This window comes from Myodes glareolus, chromosome X, assembly GCF_982192425.1.
Source record: "Myodes glareolus chromosome X, mMyoGla1.1, whole genome shotgun sequence".
Taxonomy (NCBI): domain Eukaryota; kingdom Metazoa; phylum Chordata; class Mammalia; order Rodentia; family Cricetidae; genus Myodes; species Myodes glareolus.
The window spans coordinates 97,567,712-97,580,708 of NC_142053.1; the positions used below are offsets into that span (position 1 = coordinate 97,567,712).

Below are 12,997 nucleotides of genomic sequence, written 5' to 3' on the forward strand. Positions count from 1 at the left end.
CCCCACCAAAGCTCAGACTGCACTGAACTCCTGTCTCCTCCCGCCTTATATTCTTCTCCCTACCTAGCCACGTCACTCCTGTCCCTACTGCCCTAGTGATGGCATTAAAGGCATGGTATCCCAACTGCTAGGATCGCCTTTGTGTGAGCTCTGTTTCTCTTCTATTCAACCTTGTATAATCCGGGGTGGCCTTGAGTCCTGGAATTAAAGGAATGTGCCACCACTTCCTGGCCTCTAATGGCTTAGCACTGTACTCTGAACTTCAGGCAAGCTTTATTTATTAAAGTACAAATAAAATATCGCTATAGTTGTTGGCTTTCAATACTTTTTAGAAGGCTTCATAAAATGACTTTTATTGTACTAGGTTAAATGTCCATTTTGATGAGCGGTAGTACTAATATTTTGCTGTTTGCTTTTGATAGAATTGTCATGCTGTTCATTCTTCCTCTGCCTATAGGTATGGAACAGGGTGCTTCTTACTGTGTAACACAGGCCATAAGGTTGGTTTTTCTTCTAAGTTCACATTGATAAAAAGTCGTCATTACACTCATGTACATAATGCTTGAATCTAATTCATTATTAGTGTGCTTTTTGGGTCTTCATCGTTTACTTGAACTTTATCATGGTTTAACTTGGTTCAATAGAAATGATGAAAATCATGAAATTGGGGGGATTCTAATAAGAGTCCTGTGCTTTTTTTAATTTTTTACTATTCTTTTCATTGTGTTAATGGAAATTCTAGATTTAGTAACATGTCAGATTCTTAGTGAAAATCTAATTTGAAATAAGTAATAATTTTTAGCAGTCTGAGGGTGTTCTTATTACTATTGACTAAGACTTAGTTTTAGTAATTATTATTTTATTGATGAAACTATTGTGAATAAGCATTCTGTTATAACTTGAAATTTTTTTCACATTGAAGCTGGGCATAGTGGTATATGCCTTTATAATCCCAGCACTTGGCAGGCAGAGGCTAGTAGATCTCTGTGAGTTCAAGGCAAGCCAGGTCTAGTGAGTTCTAGGCTAGCCAGGACTACACAGTAAAACTGTGTCTCAAAAGAAAAAAAGGTTTATACTATCCTTTACATTTTTTTCCACACTAAAATCTTTGTTTCTCTTTCCTACAGTGTGTATTTTCTGAACATGGTCTTTTGACCACTGTGGCTTATAAACTCGGCAGAGACAAGCCTGTGTATTATGCATTGGAAGTAAGTTCTTTTCAATCAGTACTTGTGATATGGCATACATTCCTAGTTAATGAAAATTGCCAGGCATTCTGTGGGGAGAGGTATTATGTTGAGGCTGGATCTTGTCATGTATCCCTGGCTGGCCAAGAACTCTCTATTGTCCTTTTAAATTGACCATGAACTCGTGGAAGTCCTTCTTCTTATGCAATTACATGAGTCACCACACCTGGAAAAATTACCATGTTTTAAGTTGCACTTTTTTGGCCTCTGACTAGGTAGAAAGAACCTCGAACTAAACTAGGGGTCAAGACTTCCATGAGACAAGATTATACCATCTCCTCAGTTGTTGGTACAAATTGATTTTGTCACCTTGGGGATATTATTTTCCTGTTGTGCAATGTCACATTTTCTATCCTTGAAGTTTAGTGCAGGGATTGGCTGGCTCTAGCAGTTATTTCGGCTTAAAACTCTCTCTTTAGTCACTAAAATGTCCAGTGTTGCATAGTGAATCCTTGGGCAGAAAAGGGCAGAGCAGCTGTCTTTACTTGTCTCTCCATAGTATCATGTTACATATGGGTGTGAGAAAGAGAGAGAGGCGATTTGTCCCAGTTATCCCAGGAATAACTGTGTTTCAGGTGCATTTGCAAATTATAATGGACTATGCCGCTCTAAATCATAGGACATGATACAAGGGACATGAAAGGACTCGGTAGAACTCAGGGACAAAGTACTTTGCCTAACATTCTCAAGGATCCAGCTGAATCCCAAATTCAGGCTCCAGAATCATGAAAAGAAACAAAAAGACCAAAACATTGGTTTAAAGTCACAGAAGTAATATTTTGTCTGTAAAGTCAAACACGTCTTGGCATGTGTACTAGCAGGTGTCTACCGCCCAGCTCTGTTCCTAACTCTGTATAACTCTGTATAACATTGGAGGGACTACCTGATGACTATTGGAACTCATTTCTTAGAATACCTGATGATTATCTAGTCAACGGCTTAGCCTTCTAGTCATAGTTAAAATATTTTCTCAGATGGTAGGCCGACAGCCCCCTTCTTCGTGCCACTAGTGGTTGGGCCCAGAGACTTGAACCTGCAAAGTATCCTATCTGAACTATAGTCACAGCAGTCTCGACCCCTCTTCTTTAGACAAAGGCATCTGCATATTAACGCTAGCTTAACACTTCTTGGGATGTAAAGTCCCATGAGCCCCTTTCTTCTTTATTCCTCACTTTGGAGAATGCTCGGGGCAGCAGTGTTCAAATAAAAGTAGGTGGTTTGGGGGTTACCATAATTGTCGCAGCAACTGTAGTAGTGTTAATATGTTTTCTTTGCTCTTGTACGAGAGACAGAATTTTCGGTATTTTTAGATCTGGAAAAGGCCTCAAGGATGGGGGTCACCTAGTCTTCTCACCCAGTGTGAAATCTTTCTCTTGTCTCCTTTTTCTTTTGAAAAGATAGAATTCCAAGGCTATTATTGAAAAGACAGAATTCCAAGCTGTTGACTTTTTTTTTTTTTTTGAGACAGGGCCTGTGTATCTCAAGCAGCCTTTAATTTCCTATGTAGCTAAGGATGATTGAGCTAGAACTTCTGACCCTCCTGCCTTTACTTCCTGGAGGATGGGGTTATAGGCACGTGCCTCCACACCCAGTTTCAAACATTTTCTTTTTCTTTTTTTAAAGATTTACTTATTTATTTATACAGTATCCTGCCTGTAGGCCGAAAGAGGGCACCAGATTTCATTATAGGTGGTTGTGAGCCACCATGTGGTTGCTGGGAATTGAACTCAGGACCTCTGGAAGAGCAGTCAGTGCTCTTAACCGCTGAGCCATCTCTCCAGCTCCAAACATTTTTTAGGAGCATCCCTAGCAATGGGGCTAGGTCATCTGTAGGTCTCAAATGGTAGGAGGCATCTCTCAGTTTGTCTGGGTCTTAATCACCCGGTTAAAACTGCCTCGCTGCCCTGGTATCACTTACATATTTGGTAGTTTTGAGCTCCCTGTGTTAGATGTATTCCAAATCACCACTCATCACAGAGATCAGAAAGATATTCTCCATGTGATATAGCATATACTCAGCAGGGTGGCGTGTGGCCCTCACCACAGCATTCATCTGCTCTTCTGGCCTGACAGTTTATTTAACTTAGTCCAATAACTTCTTTATACCACTGGTTCTTAGTGCTAAAATATCCTCTCTCTCAAGCCATGCCTGCTCCGCTGTGCATTTGTATAAAAACTTTGCAGTTAATCTCATCTAGGGCTTCATTTCTCTCTTATTTTCAAGATAATTAACTGTGCGGGTCTATTCTGCTATTGTCTAAGTTACTTTTCATTTGCTATAATATGCATACACACATGCCCATTAAAACTTTTTAAATATTGGTAGGCAGAATCCCCCCTTTATCTTTACATTTTTGTCCATTAACAGATATTTTAAGAAAACAAAACAAACTTAAAAAAAGAGGAATAGTGCTAGATTGATAAAACTTACCAAATTTATACTAATTCGTTTTTGACAGTCTTTCAACACATATAATAATCATGCCTTTAATTTGACAGATTGTTGGGAGGCTTAGAAATCAAAGCTATTAACTTGTTACTTTCTGCACTCTTTAGAAACTGAAACTGTAGCTGTCTGTCTTCACCCTTTTGCTCCTCCCCTGTCCCTGTTTTTGCTTTTGATCCTTGAGCTAGGATGTCACTGTATGGCCTGGAAAGCCTTCCTGCCAAATGCAAGGCTTCTAGCTATGAGCCGCCACATCCAGCTGCCGGAGTCTTCCTTCATTCTCCTGCCGATTTGAGAGTAATACTGATTAGATTTTTTTTCAGTTTAGTGATTTTTTTTTCTTTTACATTCAAAAAATAATTTACTAAGGTTTTCTAAAAGCATATATTTATATACATAGATACACACATATATATATATAAATTTTTAATATTTTAAATGTTTCTCAACCATGATGAGGATTTCAAATGCTGTATTCCTAGAAACTTTGCTCATCATGTTGAATTCTGTTGTTGAAAGTTTTCATTTTCTTCAATATGCAGTAATTAGTAGCTTTCTTCACAGTTGAGAGTAAATCATATTTATTGACCCATTATATTCATTTCCATATCCAGTGTCATTGTTTTGAGGCCTACTCGTTTTTTGTAACCCAAGTGGGTCCCTAGTATGCTTGCCTCAGCCTGTCAAATGTTGGCATTATGTATATATGCCACCACACCCAGCCCCAGCATCGTTTCTTTGGTTCCGTTCCTTTTATGTCCCCATTCAAATTTTGATTTTGTTCTTGATTCTTTCATAATCAGAGTGTAGGATAGTAAGCCCATTCTTTTTTAGGCTTTTATTTATTTTGACCTCATTTGGAATAAGTATAAATTTCTAGTTTTTTTTATATCCCTTATGGTGCATTTGATTATTTGAGACATGGTCTTCCTATGCAGCGCAGACAGGTCACAACTTCCAAATCCTCTTCCTTCTGCCCCGTGAGTGCTGGAGTTACAGTCTGAACCACCACAGCTGGCCACTAAGGAGAGCTCTGCTGTCTTGTCCGTTTAAATGGAGTTCCTGTAAAGATTGTTTCTTTTATCTCCTTTGAGCTTTTAGCATCGCCTCTTTCTCTCCAATGCTCTGGGGCTTTGCTGTATGTTCCTGGGTTTGGATTTATTTTCATTTATCCTGTTAGGTACTTGGATTCCAAGTTATCATCAGATCTGGAAAATTCTCAGCAATTATCCCTTCAAATATTACTCCATTACTTCCTTCTTCTGGAGTTGCTAGTGGATGAATCTTTTAACCTTTCAGCCCATGCTTATATATATTTAATCTCGTTGTTTCTCTGTGCCGCATCCCTGGTGAGTTACTCAGTATCTACCCTCCATTTCTAAATTCTGTCTTTGAAATACATAATACATAAAATCCATTTGGTTTTGCATTGTGAAATGTTAAGCCACCTGAAGAAGTAGGAATTAAGGCTGGAGAGATGGCTCATCAGTTAAGAGCATTGACTGCTTTCTCAGAGGACCGACCCCATTATTCCAGCACTCCAGGCCCAGGAAATCTGATGCCCTCTTCTGGCCTCCAAGGGTACTACATGCAGGTCAAACACCCATACAAGAAAAATAAACAGTTCTCAAAAGATGGATTAGGAGAGGAGAAGAATATGATAAAATATATTTAAGCTTAAAATTGCTTTAAAAATATAATAAAAAAGAATTAAACCCCACTTTGCATCTTCTCAAATTATTACAAAGGGAATATGGTGTCATCTCTTCTCGAGTGTAGTAGCAGAACACCAGCAACCTTCAAGATCCCCTTCCTGCCATGCATAGTCACACTGGCCTTTCTGGCCCTTGAGATAAAGTACTCTAACGTTTAGTGTCATCATTTCCTATGCTTACTTAGAGTTCTAAGACAAATCTGCCACCTCCAACACTAGAGTTTGGTTTTACATGATGATGATGTCTGAGACGTTAGAGGAGGTGGGGAAAGACAAAGCAGCATGAACATGTGCATTGTGAGCCTGAGCCCTGAATTCCTTGGTCTGACTTCTCTCACTCAGCGTTATTCTTAGGGAATTTACCCATGTCAATAGAGAGACAGCTGATTTTTCACTCTTTCTTATTGCTGCAGTTTTCATATACACGTTGACACGTTTTTATAAGAGTAGACTTTCTAGGCCATGGATTGTATCTATTATCTCTTTGCTTACACACTGCCAACAGTTTGTAACTGTGAGTTAGTGAGTTCTACCCCAGCAGCAGGGGAGAGGCTCACGAATAGACTCATTTCAGTGTGGCTCGGAGCTTATCCCTTTGATTTCATATTCTTTAGAAAAAGGATTTTTTGGTTTGTTTTTCAAATCTAGCTGATTTTCTTTTTTTTCTTGATTCACAATTTCTTGCTTGTTTTGAGAAAAGGCCTTACTCTGTACTTCCAGCTGGACTCAAACTTTCCAGCTTCCTACTTGAGCCTCCCAAATCCGTGAAACATAAATGTGTGCCATCATGTCTGGGTTTGCTGTTGCTATTTTTAATGGAAGTCATGCCCCAGTTTGCTTTTTCAAGTCTTTTTAGCACTTATTTTAAGGTCTTTGTCAGACTGGAAGGAATTCTATTCCAGATGTTAAGTTTTGTGGGTAACCTTTTATGATGGATTTCTTTATGAACAAATTTTTTTGTTACAAGTATCACCTTCCATTAGGTCATAAGCTTAGGCAATAAGTTGACAAGTGCTTACTTTCCACACCCTACACAAGTAGAGCTCTACCCAAACCTCTGACTTCAAGCATCGAGCCTGATTGTATTCCCTGTATTGCACAAAACATTTCGGACAAGTTTCCTCGAGGGGAGGCAGTTTCTGGCTGCCGCTCCTATGTCTTGACCCACAGAGGGAAAGAAGTGAGATACCATCATGCTTGCAGTCGCAGTCTTACCATGCGGCACACTTCAGGTCTCGTCCGCATGAGTACTCCTTTGTGTTTAAGTTCGGGTCTGCTGGTTTATCTGCCTTTATTTTTGCCTGTTATCCTCTGTGCTTAAAACAAACAGCATTTTAAAAGTATGGCTGACTACGTTGATGTGAGCGTCTTCATCATCTTCATTGCCAAGAGCGAGTTTTTTTTCTGTTTCTCCCAGACTGCTGGCAGGTGATTCTAGGCTTACTATTTCTAACTCTCCGACTTCTCACTTCATCTCTGTTCATCTGGAGAACACGATCTGTGTGCTATCCTGAGACTAGAGTCCGCTATCAAGCTATTTCAATGTGTCCCGCCCTTTCTGTTTGGAAAACGTTTCCCCGTGGTGGAAGAAAGTAGAACAAAGTAGGGCAGTTATGTGGCTCTGTCTTCCTGCTATCATCTGTCGGTAGGACACTATCTTCCTGAAGCCAGGCTTCCCTTTTCCTCGTTCCGCTTCTTTTTCTAAGTATTGTTTCTGAAAACAAACCTCCTTTTGGGGGCCTGTAATATGGCCATGAACTTGTCCCAACTTACAGCTTGAGACTTCTATGTTCTGAATTTACTTATTAAGACATAGGCTTTTTAAAAACTATTTGTGTGTGTGTGTGTGTGTGTGTGTGTGTGTGTGTGTGAGAACGCACATGGCTGTGGTGGACATGACATAGCCTGGGTGTAAGGTCAGAGGACAGCTTGTCTCAGTGCTTGCTGAACCTCATCATAGACTTTCAGAGGCCAGACTTTTTTTCTCCATCCCTCTATCCTGTAAAAGAATAAAAACAAAAGTAAATCCTATGTTAAGCCCGTATTTTTCTCCTTCTGCACATAAGTGCTAGAGGCTTCTTTATATTCATCTACTAGCTTCTCTGTCTACCTCTACATTGTGATTATCATGTTAATATTTATTGTTTCAGAGATTTTTATCTTTCTTGTGCAAGATTGTCCATTTTAGCTGGAAGCCTCTGTAGTAGCCAGTTATTTGATATATCACAATATTACCACAAGGTTGAGTGACTTAAAATAATGCGCAATTATTTCTGCTCAGTTCTGGGTATTCTATCCAGTACCTCAGAAGGCTATAGTTAGGTGTGGACTGAGGCTTTGGGCTTATCTGGCATTTCATCTGCTGTCAGCCTGATAAAGGCTTTTGGCAGAGTCTAGTTCCTGCTCCTACAAAGGGCTTCAGTTTCTTCCTAGCTGTGAGCTAGAGACCACTCTCAGCTTCGAGAGGCCACTTATGGTCCCATGCCTTCTCAACTTGGCCCTCAGCTTCCTTAAAGAACAAAGGGTAAGGGGAGTCCCAGCGGGAGAACAGTGGTCCTACATCACATAATCACGCGCATCTTTGCATAATCCTTCACCTCTGACTAGAAGTGAGTTAGGGGTTCCATTGTACCAGGGAATCACAAAAGAGCATGAACATTAGGAATTACAAAAACTACATCAATTAAGAATATGAACATATGCCATTAACATTTTAGGGACTTTTGTAATGTACGTTCTTGGAGGGAGGAGGGCAGCTCAATTGTAAAGGTGCTTACTTTAGAAGCATGAGGACTGGAGTTTGAGCCTCGGAACCCAGGGGAAAAACAATTGGACATTGTGGTTTGTTCTTGGCAGAAACAAGTGGTTTTGTCGGGCTTGCTAGCCAGCAATGCCAGCCTAATGTAAATAATACATTCACCTTGTCCTGTTATCTTTGATTTTTTTTTTAATACCTCCTCAATTTTCTATTGAGTCTTCCGTCGAGTGCAGCTGGTGATGTTTACATGCACCTTCCCCAATGCATTGAGACAGCCCTAGGGCCTGTTTGTAGGTGAGGCATTGCAAAGTCACATCTTTGTATTTGGGATGCATTTTATGGTAACTTGGGTCGACCCTGTTGGTTTCTTCTGTACCCTTTTCCTGTGCAACTTCAAAACACTACACTCTGTTTTGCCTCCTGCCTCTGAATTCAGAAGACCGTGTGTCTTGTTTAAATTCATTTTAATGAATTCATTTATTTATGTTCATGTGGGTTTGTCTGTGTAAGTGTCTGCAGGTGCTCCAAGAGGCCAGAAGAGGGCTCAGATTACTTGGGGCCGGAGTTGCAGGTGGTTGTGAGCCAGCTGATGTGAGTGCTGGAAACAGAACATGGGTCTGGAAGAGCAGCGAATGCTCTTGGCCGCTAACCATCTCTCCAATACCCTTACATGCTTTTCATTTCAATTTTAAGAGGTTTATGTCACTTTTATTCATTTCTTTCCAGTCTAAAGCATACTGCGTATTATATCAAGATACAAACAAAACATTCTACTCTTGTTTCGATACACATTTTAGCTACTTTTATCATCATTTACTCACTGTATTTCTTCAGTTAGACTGAAACATTCCTTGACTCCTGCAAAGCAAAGCTTTATTGAGTGGCTGAGAGCCCACATGCCACAGTGCAGGCGTGGGAGTCAGAGGACAACCTTGAGAAGTCCCTTCTCTCTAGTGTGTAGATTCTGCGAGTTGGCTCAGGCTTGGTAGTCGGTGCCTTCATCTACTGAGTCACTTTGTGGGCCCTGTGGCTTTGGACTTTTGAAAGCATTTGCTTATCTGGAATAATGCTCTGTGTTGTCACCTTGTATTCAAAACCTTGGTTTCCCTTCTGCTTAAACCGCATTACTTGATTAGCTGCTTTTGCTGTTTCTTGTCACTTTTATTTCTCAACAAGATCTTAGGTACCCAGGTTAGCCTCTGTGTGCCACCATACCCGGCTATGTTCTTTTTTTCCTTTTTATTACATTTGTTTATTAATTTAGGAGATGCACGGCATGGCATGGCATGTGGGAGGTCAATTCTCACCGCCTGCCATGTGAATCACAGGGATGGAACTCTGCGTAACAGGCTTGGTGGCCATCTTATGACTCCAGAAAGTGATGCCTCCATACCCATACTATAGCAAGGGTGTGTGAACACACACATGTTAATAGTAATAATAATAATTTTAAATTGTAGTTTAGATTTTAAACTCAGTACAAAAAAGAACTCAGTGATTTGAATATTGATGACAAGTTTAAATTTTACATTAATGTGTTGAGTTAAATATACTTTAATTTTAATTTTATTTTTATTTACTTTACCATTTAATAATTTTGCATATAAAGTTATTGTATAAGGAAAAACTGTGTTATTCTTTGTGGTGATATATAGTGACTTCTCATAGAACTTAGTGGAGTAAATCAGTATATTCTCTGATTCATTTGCATTTTGGCAACAGACATTAAGAAGGAACATTTGGTTGGTGGTTTTATTTTGTTTGCTTATTTAGCATATATATTTGCATATGTATGTTAAATATATTTTTATATTATATTTTTATATATTTCTATATTTAACATACTATTATTTAACACACACACACATATATGGGTATTTTGCCTGCGTACTTTTTTATAGTGTTCAAGGAGGCCAGAAGAGGGCATTGGGTCACCTGAGACTTAGGTTCATATGGTTCTAAGCTGTCATCTGGTTTTTGGGAAGCAAAACCTGGGTTCTCTGAAATAACAGCCAGTACTCAACATCTGGACCATTTCTCCAGCGTTTTTCCTTAATGTAAGGGAGGACCTCATGTTCAAGCTGACCTCTTAAGTCACTAACTGGCCCAGGGTGGCCTTGAACTACTGATCATCCACACTCCATTCCCCTAGTGCTGGAATTAATAGATGTGCAACATGATGGGCAGTAGGACGACGTGAAATTCATTTAGTTGCCCTGGTAACAGGTTCTTACCTTAATGTCATCTGATATTTGGTATGGAATGACTCAACAGCATGGGACTGTTATGGTTGGGACTTCAGAGCAATCAATTCAAATCCTTAAATATTGTTTTGATGTATTTTCTGCCTTCAGGATATGTTTGTTTGTCTGTTTTTGTAGGATTTGGGGTTGAACCCAGGACCTTAAACATGCTAGACAAGCTCTCTGCCATAGGGCTAAACCCTTGGTCTAAAACGTGTTTATAATTGCTTTATTGAGATATGGCCCAAGCACCGAAACATCTCTTTTTTATTTGGTAATATTTTCTACCTTTCTCTTTCTTTATTTTATGGTTCTGGGGATGGAAACTAGGGCCTTGTGTATGCTAGGCAAATTACTATACCAACAAGCTACAATTCTAGCCCCAAATCTACCTTTATCATGTGTGCGAATCTGTTGTTTCTCATAGAGTCATACATTTCTGCAAGCAATGGCACAGCTCCAGAGTGCTGCAGAATCCTAAAGAAAAGCCCCATTGCAGCTCTACCCCACACCATCCAACCCTGCCCCATTCAGACCTTAGCAGCTATTAATCTACTTCTTTTCTCAATGAATTTACTGATTTGGGCCATTTCATATACATGTATTCATCGTATATGCTACTGACAAAGATTAATGAAGCTAAGTAGTTATGTTTAGTAAGGACCTTGACATGTATTCTCATAGTAACAGGCATAGTTGTTTGTTTAGATAAGTATTGTAATAGTTACCATCATTCTGTAGTTAAAAAAATGGAGCTCAGTAAGTCTAGATAATTTATTTGAAATCACATAGCAATTAAGTACTAAAACCTCAACTCATATCTGACTAAAATTACATTTTTACCCTTATTTTTCCCTCCCAATCCCCTGGATCTAACCCACTGCCTTATCCATGTGACATGTGATTGATTTCAAAGAATAATCAGTTGTGTCTTCACTAGATTTTTTTTCCTGTGCGATTAGATACATAAAACATACTTACATTCTTAGTGTGTCTCATTGCAGTAGTTTTGTGGATGATGTAAGGTTTTTTTAATAGGTGACACTATGCATCAGTAGCTTATCATGTTATACAAAGATCAAACTGCTCAAAATATGAATGGCCCCCTATTAGGATAGGTTCCAGGGTGCACTGGAAGAGTCCACTTCTTCATGGTCCAGGTAAAATGGTTTGTATGAGAAATCATAGTTTTTCATATTTGTAGGGACCCCAAAATGGAATTGTTTGAATGTTCTCCACTTAAAACTATCATACATACTAGAAAGGACAGAATGATCTTTCTAGAGGCAGCATATATTCTATCTTGGATTCCTTTTTTTCTTAGGGTTCTGTAGCTATAGCTGGTGCTGTAATCCGCTGGCTAAGAGACAACCTTGGAATTATTAAATCCTCAGAGGAAATTGGTGAGTGTGTTTTGTAACAAGTTAAAATGTAAAATAGGATCTCTATGAGTTCCGGACCACTCTGGTCTACATAGCAAGTTACAAAGCAGCCACAGCCACATAGCAAGACTAAGTTTCAAAGGAAAACGTCTAAAGAATGAATGAAAAATGTTAATATTTTGTCCCTGCAATCTGTAAATACTTACTTTGCCACTACCCTGATCTATGAATTATGTAAGACCCCCTTATGTAGATTTGATCTATCCAGAAAAGACTATTTTATGAAGATTGATTGCACAATGAATTGGTATAATTTGTGATGGATATTAATAAAGTGGTGAGACGGGGCATAAAAATGATTCATGCATGAAATTGAACACCAAAGAGTGCCTGGCTTTGCAGGTAGAGCAATGTAATTACCTTTATCTGATGAGAAGGAGCACTAACTTCTGGGTTAGAGTGAACGGTGAAACACTGGTACTTATAAATTAAGTATTAGTATGGCTGTATTCAGTCTATGGGTAATTAGTTTGAACACAGCTAGTCATCTACCTGTTTACCTTTGCCTCCTGAAGGTAAGACAACCAGAAATGCATTCCTGGTTAGGCGCCAGAGGGAAAACCATCTCATCTCCTAGTCAAAGGACTTCAAAATCATGGAAATGGGGCTGGGGACAGTAGGTAAAGTGTTTGCAGCGCAAGAACAGGGGTTTGAGTTTGGTCCCCAGAATCTATGTTGGGAAAAAAAAACAAGCTTGCTGGATTCTATATCTAATCCCAAGGCCAGTAGCTGCAGACAGGTGTATTCTTAGGGCTGGCTGCCTCAACATTCTAGCATTTGTGGCATGTTCTAGGCCAGTGAGAAGCATTGTCTTAATGAATAAGAAGGACATCTCCCAAGTTCTAAGCACTGAGGTTGACCTCTGGCATCTACATGCATGCACACCCTCACTGTGTACACACATAAACAAACATATACATTGAAATGAACGAAAATACCTAAAGGAAATGAATCCAGTTTCTTGAGCTCATTTTTTTGGCAGGGGCAATCAATGAAGGGGAAATAGTCTTATTGTTCTCATTTAGCATTCTCTTGTAATTAGTGACACTTTGTTGTAATTTTTTGTAATTAGTGACACTTTGTTGTTGTTTCTCAGCCGCCCAGACTCCAGAAATAATCACACAAAAACTATATTAATTAAATCACT

The 12,997-nt window shown here is 39.3% G+C and overlaps 1 protein-coding gene across 5 annotated transcripts in view; it reads left to right on the forward strand.

Moving 5' to 3' along the window:
- Gk (glycerol kinase) overlaps nucleotides 1-12,997 on the forward strand; it is an 80,346-nt gene that overhangs the window by 53,866 nt on the left and 13,483 nt on the right. For all 5 annotated transcript variants that reach the window (XM_085684719.2, XM_048449774.3, XM_085684721.2 and 2 more), the window contains 3 exons: nucleotides 458-500; nucleotides 1,128-1,208; nucleotides 11,733-11,811. In XM_085684719.2, the coding sequence (XP_085540845.1) occupies nucleotides 458-500; nucleotides 1,128-1,208; nucleotides 11,733-11,811 (203 nt within the window). The remainder of the gene's footprint in view (nucleotides 1-457; nucleotides 501-1,127; nucleotides 1,209-11,732; nucleotides 11,812-12,997) is intronic.